At 43.7% G+C, this 19,682-nt stretch overlaps 1 protein-coding gene across 2 annotated transcripts; it reads right to left on the bottom strand.

Moving 5' to 3' along the window:
* Positions 1–10,843: 10,843 nt before the first annotated feature.
* On the bottom strand, positions 10,844–19,316 carry tbx3a (T-box transcription factor 3a). 2 transcript variants are annotated; one of them, XM_040198142.2, is made up of 7 exons: positions 18,173–19,316; positions 16,914–17,181; positions 16,232–16,378; positions 15,351–15,427; positions 14,658–14,815; positions 13,627–14,270; positions 10,844–12,696 (listed from the first exon to the last, which is right to left on the bottom strand). In XM_040198142.2, the coding sequence occupies exons 1-7, from the start codon at positions 18,562–18,564 to the stop codon at positions 12,259–12,261; spliced, it is 2,124 nt and encodes a 707-aa protein (XP_040054076.1). In that variant the 5' UTR covers positions 18,565–19,316; the 3' UTR covers positions 10,844–12,258. The 2 variants fall into 2 exon arrangements, with proteins under 2 accessions (XP_040054076.1, XP_040054075.1); XM_040198141.2 differs by having other exon boundaries at positions 16,899–17,181; positions 18,173–19,314.
* Between the last annotated feature and the right edge of the window lie 366 nt (positions 19,317–19,682).

Genomic DNA, 19,682 nt, shown 5'->3' with positions numbered 1-19,682 from the left:
GGTGGTGGGTCGGTGGCGGTGGGCTTGGGTCTGACACGTTTCTGCTAACAATCACATCACACACAGGGACCCACATTCCAACTTCCTGATGACCCCCCCCATCCTCCTCCTCCTCCTCCTTCTCCTCCTACCTCACAGTCGTCCTCCTCCCCCAACAGGTCTTGGTGGAGCTGTGCAGGCATTGGGGCACTGAAGTGGTCAGTGTTCTGGGTTTAGAGGAACGTACGTATGTTGATTTATTATTTATGTTTACAGAAATACAAAATGACATATACTCATATATCAACTGCTAACTAGGTCAGGGGTGATCAATCTCTAGTTTGTATTTTGGAATATTGTGGAATAAAGCAGTCAAAATGAACACACTTCCAGCACATCTGGATATAGTTCCTCTTGACAAATTAGTGAGTCGGTGAGATGAAGCTCATGTAGGAAATGCTGTGTGTTTATTACATATCAAGTCCTCTGCTGCCCTCTAGTGATACTTTTAATTTAATCACTTGTTACACATTAGACATGCATGGCATATATATAAATATATATGTATAAACACAGCCACCATATATAAATAGTAGTAGTATATAGTATACATCGAGTAAAAAGGTATATTTTTACTTCTGCTGTTTAGTGAGTTTTGAAAAAACTTCCTTGCAGGACTATTTTTAAGTGTTGATGCAGATGCACGGTTTTATATTTGGTTACTAGTTGTGTTTCTGCTGCATGAGTTCTGATAATATTACAGATTAGTATTGTATCTTTGATGGTATTTATTTACATTCTTATATAGGCATTGACATGTGCATTATGCTCATGTGCATTACGTAATATTATCTTCTCTTTTGTTTGCTTTACATGTATTTTTTCCCTGTGTGCCCCAGTAATATTGGCTGTAAACATCAAATGACAATCCAAACAAAAAAGCACAAAGGCATATGTTGTGATGTGGCTGTCGGTGTCACCGTTGCATCGTGACGTTTATTATACTGCGTTAATCCTGCATGCCATGCGATCAAAAGGGACACCATCGTTTTTGATGCTATATCCATGACAGAAAAACACTCATGGCCCCTCAGAGCAGAAACGCACACTGACTGCAGCTCAGACGCAGACTGCCAGCCACCTACGACGCTGAGGTAATAAGCATGGGAATCATGTGGTGTGGTCTGCTCCAGCCACGGCCACATTCATAGACCTCGGGGGCCTGCGGGCCATCATGTCTCACTTCGGTGAGGTCAAAGCACCTTCAACTCTGACATGTAGCGAATGCGTAAATTATGACTCTGTCAAATCCAGAAATTATGAATTAGGTATTTCCTTTACCTCATTTGAGTCTTTGGTATGTCCAGGAACAGCCCCGAATCCCAGACAGTTACTTTTGGATTCATCCAAGTGATGAAAGGCGCTGAAGATGAAAGCACAGCGCTGCTAAACTTTCTGAGGAATACAATCTGAAACAAAGATGTAATCATTGCATCCGTAACCTAATGGGGAACTGGGTGGAGAACTGTGCCAAACATGACCCAACAAAACACAATGTTATATATATATATATATTATGATATTCAAAAACATGTTGTAATTGTCCTTTTACAAGAAATGAGTTTGCAGCCCGTTTACGCTGCAGACAAACAAAATCCTGCAGATGCACTGATGAATATTGGTCTGAAGACTCACTCAAATAGCTGGATCGGATTTGGTATCCCATATGATTATTTGAATAAATAACCAATCATTAGATATATTTGTATGAATTTATTTAGTACATTGTATTTTACATTGTTAAAATCAAATGTTTAGTCTAATATTGCCTTTCACACAAAGGAATGACCCCAATAAACACAGTGGGACGTAGAGCGTATTATTTAAAGCAGGACGTTTTGAGTAAGTATTATTTATAAAATAGTATTGTACAATAATTAAATAAATGTAATTTGATAAAAAGGACGCTCTTCTCTTTCTAAATGTGCTCAAAATTTTTTAAAAGCTTTTCAGAAAACGGAGGAAATCAGTTATATCATAGTTGGTTGTGGTGCGCTAACCAACAACTATTGAACCATGCAATTCGTTCTTGACCCCATCCTGTAAGCTCGGCAGCAGAGGCGTCCACAGTTAACAGTGAATAATAAATGTTTAAAAATGTATATAGAGGAGCACCAATTGTTTTGTGAACAATGTCGACGATAGATATCACAGTGCATGACGTCCCAATGCATTGCACGGATTCATTGGGACTGAGACAGTATAACTGGAAGTGCACATAGGGAATATCACCACTGGGTGGCGGTAAAGCAACTGAAATGAAGCGCCGGCCACAAAACGTCCAAGAAGAAGACATTCAAAATTCAGGAAAACAAGATGGAAACCCCTCAACCTGCCAACATACCAGCTCCCTTGAACAGATCTCTACAATCCAAACCCCCCGTGTCGTCTCCATTAGAGTAAGAAGTGCAAATACTCACTCTCATCTCGTCTGACAGGCGATCGGGTGTGAAACGCCTTCGCTGATGCTTTTGGGGAAAGTCACAGCCAATCAGGTATCGTCAGCAAAACATCACATGTTGTTTCACTTCTTATTCTGAAAGTACCACAATAATTATATTTCTTAAATTTGTACAAGCTCATCTCCAGGTTCAGACACATAAACTGCTACAAGAAAAAATGCAATTTTGGCTGATAAATTTAATCAGTTCAACATGTTTACTGAGATTCTTTTTTTTACTGCAAAATCATTATATTCATTTATACTGGAACCTTTGTGACTTATTTTATTTAGCAAGTATATTTCTTGTAGTGGAAGGAGCAATGGGATATTAACGTTATTTTTTTTTCTGCACTATGCGGTGCTGAGAGAGGAAAGCTGGAGGTGTAGTGACATGTAGTCAGCCAAGGCTTTAAAGGGTAAAGACAAGATCATTTTTGTTGAAAGACTGCAGGTTGAACACAGAAAACATTTACTTGAAACCAACATCAGATTCATGTTGGCAATGGGCATTTTTCTCCAAGCAAAGGGATTGAATATGGGTTCAATAGAACTTGTGTCTATTTATGTTTTGACTGAGACATAATTGTTGAAAAATAATAGATACATATTGAATGTGAAAAGTATGTAGGAGTTACATAAAGTTTGGCGTGGTACTTTCTCGTTGAACGAGAATGTGTCCAAACCTTCAGCTGTGACCGCTTTGTAATGAATGTTTCCAAAGGATAATAGCTATTACTTACCACTGTGTTTAACGTGGAACCCATACACATGTATTTTTGATTCCAGAATGATAGCTGAAGCAAAACCATAACCACATTTGAGTACTGTACCAGTCAAAGATTTGGACCCACTTCCTCACTGAATTCTTCCTTATGACCTTCACAGCTGTTTGGTGCACTTTTAGTTGCACTGCTTGGTTGCCAAACTTTGCAATAATTCTGCCTTACTGAACCTACTGTGGGTCTGACTCGTTGTCCCACATGCTGCTGCACCATATCCGGGTCGGCAGCCGGGTCACGTGTCCCCCGCTGTGTCCAATCAATGTGTCCCACGTGCACCGACGGCTCACAGCTTGGCAATGGCTCCGGCTCCTTTTGGTGTGTTTTTTTGGTTACTCAGCCGGTGTTGTGGGTCTGTTGGACCCGACGTTATTATGCAACACAATGAACAGATGTTTACTTCATCCCATTTAGAAGCAATACAAACAGCTAATGTGGTTAATATTGTGGAGCTCAGGCCTGTTTTTCCTTATTGTTCATACAGGGGTCAGCTTCCTCTTGGGGGGAGGGAGGGGGGACCCGAGCACCATACAGGGGTTAAGAGACACACAAAATGACCATACGAAGGAATCCAGAGGGATGAGGGAAATTATTCATAGTCCATTGCAGTCTCTATAAAGGAGACATGCTACAACAAGTCTGATCTGCTTTGAGGATGGAACAGGTTTTTTATTCAGTGGTGGCGTTTGATGTAGAATCTCTTGGGACACACAGTGAGTCTAACTGGATTATTCAGTAAACTAGAAACAGTATTTAGCAATATTTGCTGACTCAGCAAAAGCTTCTACCTTTTCTGAAATTAGAAGTATATCATAGTATAAATTGGGAAACGCTATCCTTGCTTTAGTTCGTTTTCTGGTGTTTTTTGGGGATTGAAGGGTGTTGTATACACAGTACGCAAGTATCATGTTTTGCTTGAGCTGTGCTCCTGTATGGTGTTAAATTATATACAGTTATGTCAATTAGATATTTCCCTCATTGTGGTGTCGTAACGCCCTGCAGCCCTCCTTGGTAAAATAGCACTCACAGATTGTTCGTTAACTGTGGTTTACACCTCATCTCTCACTCTTAAGGGGTGAGGCTGTGGTTCCCAAACCCACCAAACGACTCGGGGGCAAGTTATGAGGCAATCCTTCCCCGGGTACAGACATGCAAAAGTCCTCACTACCTCTTCTGCACCGGAGACACAGATGTTGTCTTTGGGGTGATTTTGCAGCTCGTTGAAGTTGTTATAAATATGCTCTTTCTAGTCATTTTTAAACTTTGTAATAATTGATACAATAATTGCGGTCAATTCTGTTTCTTGGTTGTCTTTTTTACATACTTCTACTGTAGAAAATGTGTCATAGGTTTGGTGTTGATCGTATTGCCATGTCTTTTAGCTTTGTCTTCGGTCTAAAAACTCCTCTGGTATAAATGATCAACGTGCGATTCATTTCTCATACAAGCAGCCAGGGGATAGATTATTACAAATATCGACAAAAGCGGTTTATTAATGCTAATTGATGTTGACGACTGTGTGTCTCTCTGGCTTTGATTGCTGACTGAAACGGTTCTGTTCTTTCCATCCCGCATCCATTTGTTGAAGGGATTTGTAGACCAAGCAGCAAGTATTCGCAGTGCGTGTAAGGATGATTTCTTTTTCCAGTGCGATGATCAGAAACCTCTTCCTGGTCACGCTTTGCAAACGCTTGGCCATCTCCCTTGAGGCGGCGCATGGTTGAATGAGTAATGAGCCACTCTGCCTCTGTGGTTGTTTGGATTTGGCTCCCGGTTTGTCCGGGCTTTGCAAATACACACAACCAGTGAGCGTGTGAGTCCACGATTGTCCCCCCTGGTTTACTAGAATGCCCGACGGAAGGGGGGAAGGGTGGGGGAGGGGGGGGACGATGGAGGGTTTCACCTGTGTTCCAACAAGTGTTACACTGCAGAAGTTGTGCTGCTTGAAGAGGACGTGGACTCTGACCATTTCCTCGACGTTGTGCTGTTCGTCGATGAGGGATTTGTATAAAGCAGCCGAAAAATCTCTTTGATGAAAAAGGGGAAAACCTGGCAAAGTGATATCGAGTTCCACGCAGAACGGCGGCTCCAACGGCCAAAGCTGCTGTCAAACGTCCCAACTCGAAAGAACTGCGCCGGCGTGCGTTTGGGCGGATCGCTCCAATGCCCCACCAAGGTCATCACGTGTGAATGCATGTTCGCTCTTTACGATTTCTGCAATTTCCACAAACGTACTTTTAAATAAAAGCACATGCATCTGGCGGGAATTTGCCAGCGCGCTGGTGCGTGCGTCCGTCTGTGTTTGTGGTGAGCCTTCCTTCTCATCTGCCAGCCAACGGTTGTGTATGAAGTGCGGCTGATGGTGGAGACGATTAGGTCTGTGAAGAGAAAGAAGGCTGTCTTCTCCTCTTCCCCACAGCTCATTTAAACGTCCGGCTGATGGTAGAGATTAAAAGTCCCCGCTCAGAACTGGGGATTCTGCGGCTGGTCCTGCGCTGCTATTGAAGAAACTCGAATGAGTGAAGAGCATGTAAAGAACCCATTTAGTGGAAGACGGCGGAGAAGCAGATGGTTTGCGTGTGCAAACAATGCATCATGCCTCACACGATATGTACCAAACATGTGGCCTGCTTTTCTTACACACCCGGTTACCTTTTAGGGTTTGTAGATGTCAGGTATACGCGATATCCTAAAGCTTTTTGGATAGGTTTCTGAAATGAATTCAGGGCATACCTTTGAGCCGCGATTGCCTGCACGCAGCTTACAACATGAAGGGTTTCGCTGGTTAGCGGCTGGCGCGCTCACATTGCTGTCAGCGTTAACCCGAGGACAGACGGTGGGCCAGGAGGACCTTATCGGCGGAAACCAAACTACCAGAAATAGACTTGCCTGGTAGTTTCATGCGCTTTGAGCCCCATTGTTTCAGTGCTTTTACTGCACACTCCGTAAATGGAGAAAATATGTCAACAATTGACATTATTAATTGATCAGATTTAATTATTTCTTACTCTCTGGTGTTATTAGCTGTGCATACAACCGGTGTATTAATCAGTAATCTGAATAGATTGAACTACCTAACAGTATATCAGCACAACCGTGAACAGCGGTAAAAAGCGTAAAACGTAATTTGCACAACAAATGAAATGCACAATGTGTACTTTTACTTTTCACACTTAAGCTACATTTAGCTGATATTATGTATCATACACAGTTTTTTGCTCAAGTAGAGGAAGCAAGACTGACTTGGATGGAAGACTGAGGGATAGTCAGGAATGAGGTGAGTCTGCCAAAGAGAGCTGCACGAACGAACCGTTTAAAGCAGAAGGCATTTAGCCAAAGGGAATCCGTGGACTGACTGCAGACTGTTTTGCATCTTAACTCCATTTTCGGTATTTTTGATGTGGCCCAACTGCCGTCTTTTTTTTGTCAAAGACAACAAAATGTTCCCACTGCAATGTGATGCAGGTTTAACAACAGATTCTTGCACTATCTTGTCCTTCAGCAAGCCATAACACACCTCATGTGCTCCGGGGTTGGGCTTTGCCGCTGCGTAGAATGAGAGCTGACAGCAATAGAAATGGATAATTTCATTGACTGACAGGTAGGCATGTCGGTGAGCTGCAAATGCCTCAGAACAATGAAACTTTATCCTTGCAAGTGATATTCTGAGCTGCACCTTTTCAAAACACAGAAGTATGGTTTCCTCCTCCCGGGCTTGTTGCAAACAAGTAATGATAGTTTCATTCTCCGAGGTCTTTGAAACGATTAAGCCTTGTTATCACCTTTCCGTTTGATGTTTTAGTCCTGACACACAGGCTGCTCTTTTTTTCTTCGAGCGACATCTTGCACAACGTTAAGCACGGACACATCTTGCCTTCAGTTGTCATTTTAGCATAGCAGATATCATTTTCCACTTTTTCATGCTCGTGGCACACACCATAAATAAATCACGTCCAGTTAGTTAAACTATGCACTGAGCTTTTTCAAATTCCAATGCCAGATGAAAGTTCAGAAACATTGACGATCACAATAATAATCATTTTATATCTTAATAATATAAACATTTACAAAAATAGTTATGTAACACACTTTGATTACATTAAAACAGTAGAATAAGTGTAAGCTCAATTTGATGTCCGTAAATAGGTAGTTACATTTTAATACAGGGTTTGACATTGCTGTTTTAAAATAGAGTATCTTAAGATTGGCATCTATGCATAAATTAATTTTTTAGGAGTTTTTAAGTAGTTATTTTATTATTATGATTTTCTATGAAATCAAGAGGAGTCTATCGGTTACATATTAGACCACAACTGCACGTCTTATGGAGTTCAAGCCCTCTAGTTTCCTTCCTAAAGTGATCCTTGTTTCGAACCGGCAGCCTAATAAAAAGAGGATCAATTAAACCGGAATATACTCGCTGCTGCTTTCACTCAGTGGCGGTCAAAGGAATTATTGACCTGGTTGCCAAACAGCTACTGAAAAAAGGAATTGTTTTTGTAGTAATATTATTTGGACACTAGAGTGCGCTGCTACTTTGTATAAGAGCAAGCTGCCATGACAATGAACGGAATTCACATTGATTTAAGGCAACAGAAAAAGCACCCTGAAATAGAAAATCCTTACTCTTTTTGGGATTGTCAGCTGCAAGATTCTTTTTCATGATCATGTCGCAGAAAAACTGATGGATTGGCTTTTCTCCCCCCGTGGAAGAGCATCTGATTGCTGATTTTGGAGAATGTTTCTTTACCACAGCACAACCAACGGATCCTTTAGTGCATTTGTATCCTGGGCTGATTGTTTAAAGAAAACCAATTTAGTGATCCCAGAATCTTACTGGGACCAATTAAAATATTTTTGGAACGATCAAATTATATCGGCCATATTTCAAAAATCCAAATAGTTTCTTTCATGACCACATGAATGCATTTGCAAGGTGGCTTTTAACTGTCACCCAGCAGCTATATCATAAACACAGCCTTTCTTGTTGGCCTATGTTGACTAGACTAATGTTGCTCTAAACTAACTGCACTCTTTCATTAATGAAATAAACAGCACTGTAATTACCATCAAACATTGCTTGGATTTACTTGTTTACTGTTATTTTTCTCAATGCAGTCCAAGTCAGCTGTTACAAAACTGTTCCGTTGTTATGCCAGTTTATAACAGATTAGAGAACCTCAAGACATTCCAGACTTTTAAATCTTTGTCTTTTAAATCTTAGAAATGGAATTGATTCATTGTTTAAACACAATCTAGAGTCAGTTACATGACTAAAATGTGGTCATCTTAAGGCTAATATTTCTAGCTACAACCCGTTGAAGTCAACATCTAAATCAGAGAGCTACGAACATCTCACTTTCCGACAGATACGTACACCCAAATGTAATTTATGATCCACTCAGCAACATCTCAAATCATCAGAAATCATGTAGAAACACATTCTTGGAATGCAGCTTGATAGATTGTCACGTCTGCTTTCTGCAGGCCTTCTTCAACTGCCACCACGACAGAGATGGAGTTAATAACACAGTCAGGGTTATTAATTGGTTGTGTGAAGTCTGTTTAATTTTACATTTTGATTTGGATTCTATATGGGTGTTTATAATTTGGGTTTAACTCTCAAAGTGCTTGGGCTCATCTTTTCTTTGGTCTGACATATGTTCATTTTTTCTCTTTTTAAAACACTGAATAGTTTAGTAAATCAACGACCCAACGTTCGGACACACTAACAAATTAAAATTATTAACAAATTATTTAACAAATTATACATTTGTTAAATCCGCTGATTTTTCATGATGCATAAATTAAAAAATCCCTTTAAAAAAAACAGGGCCTGGGCCATTCAGGGCGGTGAAGCTTAGAAGAGAAACACTGCTGCACAGTTCCCGTTTCTTCCAATCCCCCATGATTCGTGGCCGCTGGATGGCGCTGGTGCCTCGCGATGTTAATCAAAGCAACGTGTTAAACAGGCTGCTCGGTCCAACATTCAAAATCCAGCCTCTTGGGTGGAGGCCGAGGAAGGAGACAATCTCTTCCACGGCCAAGCTGCCGATCCTCGCCGTGAATGCGTTGCACGTGGAAGGCCGTATTGAGTCGGACTCTGCGGGGGGAGCAGAGGTCAACACTTTGAAGCAGCGCACACTGGAGAGGAAACAACGGGCAGGCAAAATAAACACAATGAAGGTGCACACATCAAACTGTTAAGCTGTCAAGGTTGACCTTATAGACGCATGTTAGCAATAACTGAAATATATTAAATGACACACAAGATGTTTTTTTTCCTTTGGTTAAGAATTACTTAATTTCAGTTTTATCTTCGGTTTCTTCTTTCAAATAATTGTATTTCCTTTTGTCATAACTTCCTACCCTGAAATCAGACACAGGGATGTTGGCCAGCCTCAGTTTTCTTGAAACGATTCAGTTTTTTGGGCCTCACTTTGTACGGAACATCCACACGCTTCTGTTTTATTCATTCCGTTCTTTATTGATCATTTTTCCACTGCACATTAAACACGTTTGCAGTAGCTGCGCGACCAGGTTCCACGAAGTCTTTATGAATGACCTCTCTGCACAGTTCCCGCCCCGGGACGTGTCCTTTTCTCGCGTGTTATTGCCGTGCGGTTAAACAAACCCGTGGGTTGGGGTTGTTGTCGCCGCTTGGGGGCGTCGTGTCTGCGGTTTGATTACAGACGCGTTGTCGCCTTCCGTGCAATAAACTGGTGAGATACGCTCATCGGGGGGGCGCCAGGTGAGCAATAAGAGGCACCAATTGAGACAGCGTGTGTCACGTTCGCACCCATTCACCAGCGCCGCGCTCGCTACACATTAACCAGACGATATACAAATAAAGATATGCTGTTGATAAACTCTGCGGCACGAGGTGCAATAGAGAGGGCCATCAATGAGGGTGGAGGGGGGGCGGGGGGGGGGGGGGGGTAGTCTTTCACTCCGGCCCGAAGCGTCGCGTCGATGCAGCCACTTCAGAAACGTCAGATTAATCCAGAGGCCTCCCGTGATGTGATGTCACACTACAGAACATTTAAACCATCGTAACTGATGCATGCATGTCTGCCTGCATGCAGGCAGGCATGCATGCAGGCATGCAATAGAGAGGCATGCAGGCAGGCAGGCAGGCAAGGAGGGTTTGGTTGGACTCAAATTTCTACGCGATGAATCACATTCATCAGAGGATTCAGCCGCACGGGCAAAATCGCCATTCGTTCTTGGGAATACGTTCTAATTAGGGTGTTAATTCTTAGTTCTTGTTTGTTATTACAACGCTACATGTTCTACAGGTAAAATGCCCTGCAAGGAGAGCATTAACACTAAATATCATTAACACTATAGAGCGCGGCTCCTTGTCCAGGTAGGGATCCTGCAGGTATGATCTCGGGCTTCGCTTCGCCCTGAGTATAATCTGATCTGGACTTTTTATCAGACTTTTTTTTGTGTGAAGTGCCTCCCATAACCGAGAAGAAACATTTGTCTCGTCCGACGTCAGCCTCCATCAGCTGACTATACATTTGCTAAGACCATTTCTTTAATTCTCATCTAAAGCGAGGGAGACACACTAAGAAAGGGCATTTCAATATTTTATTGAAACTTTCAAGAACACGATGTCGATGTTGTCAACCAGACATAACTCTAATACAACATAACCCATTGAGAAACACAAATAAAGACCTTCATATTTTCGATTATGCGGCACTTGTACGATCAGGTTCGCAAAGTATTTTTTAATGACAGGAAAAAGAAATAGTCCACTTTTATCACACTTCAACGACGCTTCTTTTGCTCTTCTCAAGAAAAGAAAAAGGCGTGTTTTTTCTCAAGCCATTGGTGCAGTGCGTTGTCGCGTTTCCATCCGTTTTTAAACAGTAGCACTTCACACACATGGGACAACAAATGAAAATACAATGGCACATTAGTGTGAATAACTACCTCAATGGATATTTGGGGAGGAGTAAAGTCCATATTTTAAGATGGGTATAAATGAAGATGGCAACAAAGGGATAATAGCCCACAAATCTTTACACAGGTATATCGACAATAAATTAAGAACAGGGTCCTAGAAACAAACTACTCCGTTGTATTTACACGCAATAACAATATGAAATAATTACATAAATATTTTATATATCCCTATGTACACCTTTTTAATCAATACTACCTTTTATTGTTTTCATATTTAAATTTCTGCTTCCCTTTGCCTGTTGGACATTTGGGCTGAGTTCCGCATGCTTGGGCCATAGCTTATCCCGGAGCACCAGTCATGTCAAAGGCTAAGTTCTGATTTTAAAAAGGCATGAAGAAAAATAAATTGTGTTACAATTGATAACCTAATTAAGACAAAAAAATAAGCAAAGGGAGTGTGTTAATTATATCCATAACTGAATATTTTTCATACTTTTCTTTCCATTTTTAGTGTTAAAATAACATTCATTTGGGGATTTTGGGGGCATGCAACATTTGGCCAATCGATCAGTTAATAGTGTACAACAAAATACAGCAGTCTTTATAAGGTAGGTTAAACGGTAGTGAATTCAAATAAGTAATCAATTCAGAGTGCATATTAAAACACATTTCTCCTCGTGTAAAATAAAGTTAAGAGACGGGACCCAGCAGCAACTTCTCCCAAATCTGCAAGTCACACCCATGCCAACGTTTCAGTTTCAATACTTGTACGGTATTCAAATGACAGGATAAAAGTGTTGTTTAAATTAACAAACAAATAATAAGAAAAAATATACATATCAGATGCGTGTTAACCAAAGTGCATTTCAGAAACTAAAACGACCAACAGTTCGTGTTTGTTTGTTTTTTCTTTTCTTTTTAAAAACCTGCATGGATCTACGAGGGTGTCCTCCAACTGTGTCCGTCTCCATCACCGACAGCATTTTTTCTCTCCACTTTTCATGACAACAATGAGACGAGAAGCAGGTGGTGTGTTTAAAAAAAAAGAGGAAAATGGGTTCTCTTCCTCTTCCTCCTCCTTTAGGGGGACCCGCTGCGTGCCCTGTCCTGACTCGAGTCGAGCCCGCTGACCAGCCGCTGGATGCTCTGCAGCTCGTTCGCCGCGTCTTTCTCCGGGCAAGTCTTTGGCGACATGGCGACCGAGTGGCCGGTCACCTCCGACGTGGAATCCAAGGTGACCCCGGACGCCGGGCTGGCCGGCACGACGCCGTCTCCTCCCTTCGGCTCGGTCCCGCTGCCGCCCACGTTGGGCATCGCGGTGGTGAGCAAGGTGCTGTCCGGCACCGTCATGGGGAGGGAGTAAGGGCTGTACCTGAGTCGGGGACGCACTGCGTTCAGGAAAGGGTGCCGGTGCGCCGCGGAGGAGGCGGCGGCGGCGGCGGAGGAGGCTGCCGCCGCGGCGGCCATGTACGTGTACGGGTAAGGGAACAGGCTTCCGAACGGAGACATGGCGAGGCCCTGCGGAGGAAACGGAGAAGCGCAGTGTGAGCCACGAGGGTAGTTGGACACTTCTGCGCACCACAAGAGCGCACAATGTAGGCCGCATGAAGTCGGAACAAAGACAGGCCTGCACATAAAATAACACCAGAGGACATTTATGATGATTAACTTTTCCCCGCTCTGCATGTTCCGGATTAATGCGTGAAAATGTTGATTTTTTTCCCCCTTAAAGCGGCTGTTTGGGGCAGCTTTACTTGTTGCATCGCTTAAGACGCCGTCTTGACACTTATGAACTTATGTCCCAACGTGACGTAGTCTGGGTCTTTTTTCAATGCCTCCATTCACACAGGCTTTTCACAGATATAGTCATAACAAAATATGGCGAAGCAAAGCTTCAACTCGCAGCGTGTAAACAGCTTTTGGTGCTCAAGAATTTGTAATACAAATACAAAGAAATCCTATTGTCTGTATAGCTGCAATCAAGCAACAGGGGGGCCACTAAAACACGTTGACATGAAATGGAAAAAGACAACTTTGTTGACTATTAAATTTAAATACTCAGCGTTATGGCCCTAAAAGCGACTAATGAGATCATGTAAAGAGGATTGACCTTCCAGTTATAACCTCCTTTTCTTAAAATGATGGTTGGTATCTATACCCAGAGGGAACAATAAGTGGGTTTCTCGTAGAGTATTTAACTATAGCAGTTGCCTAACTTTACTTGTTAGCCCATTCGGCAGGAAAACACGGCACTCCCTCTCTCTCACACACACACACACACACACACACACACACACTTATGATTTAAAAACACGCACATTGACATGACGAATAGGCCAATAAACACATGTAAATATCTGGCATATTGGCCGACAGTCTGCTGTACATTACAACACATGGTTCACTCAAGGCGCAGAGCAGGCCGGGGCCCAAGAAAACAGGTTTTACCTGTGATGCCAAGACATGTTGCTGCAGATGAAACGGCAGGCCCGGCGCTCCCGTAAAGCTTTGCGAAGGCGATGCCATGCTCGTGGTGTCCATGGTGCTCACCCCTCCCGTGGACACGGCTGCCAACAGTGGCCCCATGCCCGCGGCCATGTTTGAGAACGCACCTCCCATGTTGAACTGACTCGGGTGCAAGAGGAACGGATGCGCACTCCCAATGTGATTGAAAAACTGTTGTCCCGTGAGGCCCGATGGAAATCCAAAATTAGGCATGTGTCCGTGGCCTATGTGCGGGCTGTCAGTCTGAACTGTCAAAGGCATGAAACTGTCTTTGCTTATCGACCTGCACTCGTCCGTTTTGGGATGCTCCAGGCCGGGGCTCTTGAGGTCTTCTCCGGAGCGAGTGGTGCTGGAGATGACGGTGACGGGGCTCTGACGTGAGTCGGCCTGGCTTTTCTCAGTCCTCGGACCACCTTCGCGGGTCCTGCTGCTGGAGTCAGTGCTGCCGAGGGGGTGGCCCTTGGCAGGGCTCGCCTCGTGATCCTTCCCGTCCTTGGTGGTCGTGGAAATCTTGCTCGAGTCCGGACCGTCTTTGATGTGACCGTCTTTGCTCTCATCGTCGCTCTCCTCGTCGCTGTCGCAGAAATCTGCACCAAAATGAGGAGCACAATGTATGAGAATCTTTTCCGCCCATTGGCTTCGATAACAGGGGGAATAAGTCATAAATTTGAAAGATGTTGGTGCAATGTAGCTCCCATTGCTGCTGCATTGCATTCGTTTTTTGTTTTTTTTAATTGAGTTAATTCTTTATTTTCTTTGTAGATTAACCACAAATTAACCGTTGCCCACAAGTGACATTCTTTATGTTTTAACAATCCTCACAAACGAGCCAGTGCAGACTGTCTTTCTTGGCCCGGCCATTCCTAAGGTTGACTCCTCTTCAACACATTGTCTAGAATTAGAATTTACCCAACGAATTTACAGACGACTCGTGGCCCGGCGCCGCGACTGGCTCGTGGGGTCCGTCAACTCACCTTTCATGTGTGGGGGCCCCGCGGTAGACACGGCAGGGGACGAGGCCTGGCCGAAGCACTTAAAGGAGGCCTGCTCCCCGGAGGAGTCGTCTGAAGCCCCGGTCTCCTTTTTCTGATGCTCCTCATACGAGCGCATGGATTGAAGAGCCAGCTGTTTCCTGCGCACAAGCACCCGGGTTACTATGGCACATCTCTGGGGTCAGAGACAAACATCAGCATGCCCGGTGAGTGGGCTGGACGCTGCTCGCCATGTGGAAGCTCCTGATTGTGAAGCTAACTTGAGCCACTCGCGAAAGGTGTACGAGATCCGTTATATAGTCATTTAAGAAATGTATCCATCGATCGTGTCGCGTCACTGCACAAACTGATTTGGAAACGTACCACGTGTTGGGGGTAGGCTACATTTATAATTGCAAAATAATTATTAGTAAGTGCAGTGAAAGTAGCTAAAGGCCACATTAAGCATCACCCTGCTCCAGTTTCTTTTATAACCAGTGCTGTAGGAATCATGGTGCTCTACAGCCTATTAAGCTATTTGATTAGAAACTGTGAAGAGCCACACTCCCTGCGGGTTAATGAGGAAGCTTTGACGCGAGCTTAATCCACCGAGATTCCTGCCTGTCTCCATGTATAAATCTAAAGACTTCTGAAGTGCTTTTTTTCTCCTTCTTTTTCCCAATGCACTTTTCTTACCTCTTTTCCCGTCTTCCATTGCCCGTGTCACGGAACCCTTTGGCAAAGGGATTATGGTCAATTTTCAGCTGGGTTATCTGAAATAATAAAGGATGCGTAAATATCAACAACATGAATTGTATTTCCACGTGGCGTTCACAATTAATGTATCTTATTTTTCAGAGAGCAAAACCTAGTTCTAGTATCGACAAAATGGTAATATTTTCAACAGTTCAAAAAACACAAATGCAAGCAAAAATAAAATCACATTGGCACGTTTTTCCAAGACCTTTTTTGTATTGTAAAACTTTACTACCACAGAACATCCGGCAGTGTTGCCACTGCTCATGGGAGGAGGGGAAGGAGCCATGGTTTCCCCATATGATTTTTATTATGTTTAATGTCTCAAAGAGAATAAACTGTCATCATGCAGCAGTCTGACACAACCAAAATGTGTCCTTTTCTTTCTTTTTCTACAATCAACGGCACAGTGTTGCGCTTCTTCTTCTTGTCCCATTTCTCAACCCCTTTTAGTTTTACTCACACACGCACGCGCGGAGAGAGAGAGAGAGAGGGAGAGCGTCTGGGTCCATGCCCAAATCCCTTCCACGTGATTAAATAAAAAGGTAGAACTGTAAAATTCCTCAGACGTATTACCTTCCATTCCACAGGCGGAGGAGAATATGTCACTTACACCCACAAGACCCGCATACCCCTCCACGCGCACACACGCACACACACTACACGATGCTCTCACGGGCTCAAACACATATGACGTCTTTCATATTTTATGACAACAAAATGGTGCAGGGCATGAGAGACATGCGAACGCGTGCGCCGCACAAGCGTTTGAGTAAACATTCGGGTGCAACCCCGAGCCCATGAGCAATGATTGCGCTTACCTTGTCATTTTGATAAGCAGTCACAGCAATGAAATCCGTTTCAGGAAAAACGTACGTCCTGAAGGTGCTGTACGGGAGTTTGAGAATATCGTTGGCCCTCACGATGTGAAATCGAGGCTGATATTTGTGCATCGAGTTAAGTATGGTCTGCAACACACAATCATAAAAGATAGCACCGTTGAAGTCACTCTGGCGTCAGTTAGCGGTGTGCGCACTTTATTCACATTGCGTCACATGCATCTTCTTAAAATGCGCTGATTTGAAACGAAGAAGCCATGTCATTTAAAGGGAATTCAATCGTGGGATTTAAAAACTGCAAATACAAAAAAAAAAAGAATATATAAATATATATAAATTATTAATTGTTTAATATTTAATCAGTTGAGTAAAAATGGTTGAATACGCAGAGGTGTACGGCATTCGTGGACGTAATTATATTTCGCAATAATCGCAATATTATTACAAAATACAATTTCAAGATAATGATGAACAAGATTGAGTTGTATTTTTGTAATAATGTGCTATGTTGGTCGTATCTTCCACAGAAGAACATCCCTTAATTAAACGAATGGCTTCGCTTCAAATAAAACACAATTTAAATTCAAACAATCAAAGTAGACATTGTACTGATAAAAGGGTAAGTTGGTAAATAGAAAAATCGACATACATTAGTTGAACTTACAAATCCATGCTTGTCGGAGATGTTATTTGTCAGCTTGAGTTTGTGAAAATTGACGACTTTTGACATCCACTGTTCACCGGTAGCCGGACTGTCCGGGTGAATGTACATCCTCTTTGGCATTTCGGGGTCGGCTTTCCCCGCCACCATCCAGCGGGAGTTATGAAATTTGTATCTACAGTCGTCGGCTGCAACAATATCCATCAAGAGAATATATTTGGCCTTTTTGTCCAGACCAGTGCACCTCACTTTGAACGGGGGGAACATCCGCCTGTGACGAAGCAAAACAACCGATGAGTACTTGTGGGGTTGCGAATAGAAATCTGCTTAAAACACATCTAAAAAGTATATATATGTATGTATATAGTTTTTTTTCCCATTGACCTAATATAGGATCTGCTCTTTAAAAATGGTTTGCATTAGTTTGATAAATTAGTCTCAGCCTGTTTTTCATTTAAGTTTCGGACAAATCAGCCGAAAAAGTGCGCCGCGAGAAAGAAGTAAACGATATTCCCTGCGCACTTCGTTCCTGCTGTAGACCGCATGCCATCGCTGTTTGCGTGGTGTCTTGATTTTGAATGCCTCGAGAGGCCTACGAGACACACGGTCTACAGCAGCCATCTTTGTCCACTGTCACTCTGATTATGAAGATAACACTTTAATCACAGCGCCACATTTCGGTGGAATTAATGGGTTTTTACAAACCTGACTTTAAAATGAAACAGTGGAATTACGCCCGAGTCACATGTTTGATTCGGGGAATCTGTATAGATTCGTGAAAGTGGGAGACACTGTAATTGGACGCTTATACTATCACTCATACAGCAGCCACAGGCCTCTTTTTAATTTAACAAAATATCTGGTACCGTGTCTGTAAACATGGCCTAATACCGCTCGTATTTACACACGTCAGCTTTGTCTACTTTATTTGCCAATATAAAATGCATATCTACCCACGGGGTTATTTTTAGGCATGTTATTATATTGTGGTGAAAACACATTATTGTGTAATAAATGTCATATTTACATAAGAACTGTGAGCCAGTCACTCTGCCATCCGAGTTTAAATTTATATCCCTCAGACTGAGGCTTCAGAGTTTTGCATGAGAGAGTTTTACTCCATGTGGGACACATGCCAATAAATCTATTAATGTATGGATGTAAAATAATAGTTATCAATAAACACAACAGGTGTCTGCAGGTCAGGAAAAATATGACATTTTTTGGGGATGAACTGCACACAAAAACAAATTCAGCTTCACCTTCCGGATTTGGTGATCACCATCTCGGTGCCTCTCTTGTGGAAGAGTTCCCAAAGCTCCTTGGCTTCCAGGTGAACTTTAGGATCGTCTTCCACCTCCTCCTCGGGCTCCAGAGTCTTCAGAGGCCTGAGGTGGGCGGCGGCAGCCTGGTGCCCCAGCGAGGAGAAGTGGAGCCCGCTCTCCGCGGCTCCCATCAGCTGGTCCATGATCGGCTTCCCCAGGGCGCCCGGCAGCGAGAGGGAGCCGCTGTGAGGGAGAGCCAGAGCCGGGAAGAAAGGAGGCTGGTGACCCAGCATCGCGCTCATGGCAAATTCCGGACCCCGGTGAGGTAAAAACGGATGATATGCCATACTCGATCCCTGTAGGACTGGATCTCTCATCAGGAAGTTCATCCAAGTGCAGGCAACAACTGGAGACGACTGGGGTTGATGTGAAACGAGATGTTCTTTTTTTTTTGTTGTTGTTGTTGTTTACCAGCAGTTCAGTGAAGACAAAAAAAGATGAGAAAATGTGTCTGAAGTCGGAAAGCTTCGGAAACTCCTACTTCAGCTATGCAGGGGAAAAAAGGGGACCGCTTTTTTTCACGAATCGTCGGGGAATCTCTCGAGTCTCTTGGTGCGTTATGTTCAAAAGTCTGGAGAGAGAAATGTAAAAATGCTCTCCATAATTCTGGGAAAGTGCTGCGAGACCGATTTTCTTCAGAGGTCGACGCGCATCGGACACCTTTCCGCGTCTCGCCGACTCGCGGACATTAGTCGAATTAAACCAACTTGGGCGAGTCACTTAATTGACTGCAGCGCATTCTTTCTCCTCTGCCGCCGTTTACAATATCGGCGTTCCTGTTAAAATGCGTTCCTTCTTATTGGCTTCAGTCCTGCAGCGACGGGCGACGTGTTGAAATATTTCGATAGCGCCGAATAATCCCGCTGCCTTTACTTGCTCCGGACATGCACCCTCGCGCGCGCGCACACACTTTATTCCTCCTCTCTCTTTCACGCACACACGCATTTCAGAGAAGGACGTGTGCAGAGAAAGGAGTCCGCTGAGAGAGAGAGAGAGAGAGAGAGTGAGAGAGAGAGGTGGTAAGGTCCCAGCTCCGTGATTTTCCTAGCGCCTCTGTGGCCCATCGGGCTTCATATTGTGTGGATGTGTTGCGCGTTACGAGCAGCAGCGCTCCGTTTGATTGGCTCTTTGACGCGCTCGGACCAATGGCGTGGCGCCGTGGGCGTGGTTTCAACAGCTCCGGGTGGAAAGGGGACAGACTTCGGACTTATAAAAAGGTGTTTTGCGGGTTGGCGGGGGTGGGGGGGTAGAAAAGGGTTTTTTTTTTGCCGTGAAACACCGCCGTGCCCCGGTCGGTGTTGTGTGAATATGTCAACATCGTTACAGAAGTTGCGCTGTCGGTCGGTCGGCGGGCGCCGGCCGAAGCGGGCGACGGCGCACAAAAGAACCGGGCTCGCTTCTCTCGAGCGCGGCGTCATGTTTCGCTGCGCTGTTTGACCTTCCCTCC

Source organism: Gasterosteus aculeatus, chromosome 14 (genome assembly GCF_964276395.1).
Source record: "Gasterosteus aculeatus chromosome 14, fGasAcu3.hap1.1, whole genome shotgun sequence".
Taxonomy (NCBI): Eukaryota; Metazoa; Chordata; class Actinopteri; order Perciformes; family Gasterosteidae; genus Gasterosteus; species Gasterosteus aculeatus.
Note: the sequence above shows the minus strand (reverse complement) of the source record. Positions and strands in the feature narration are given on the sequence as shown.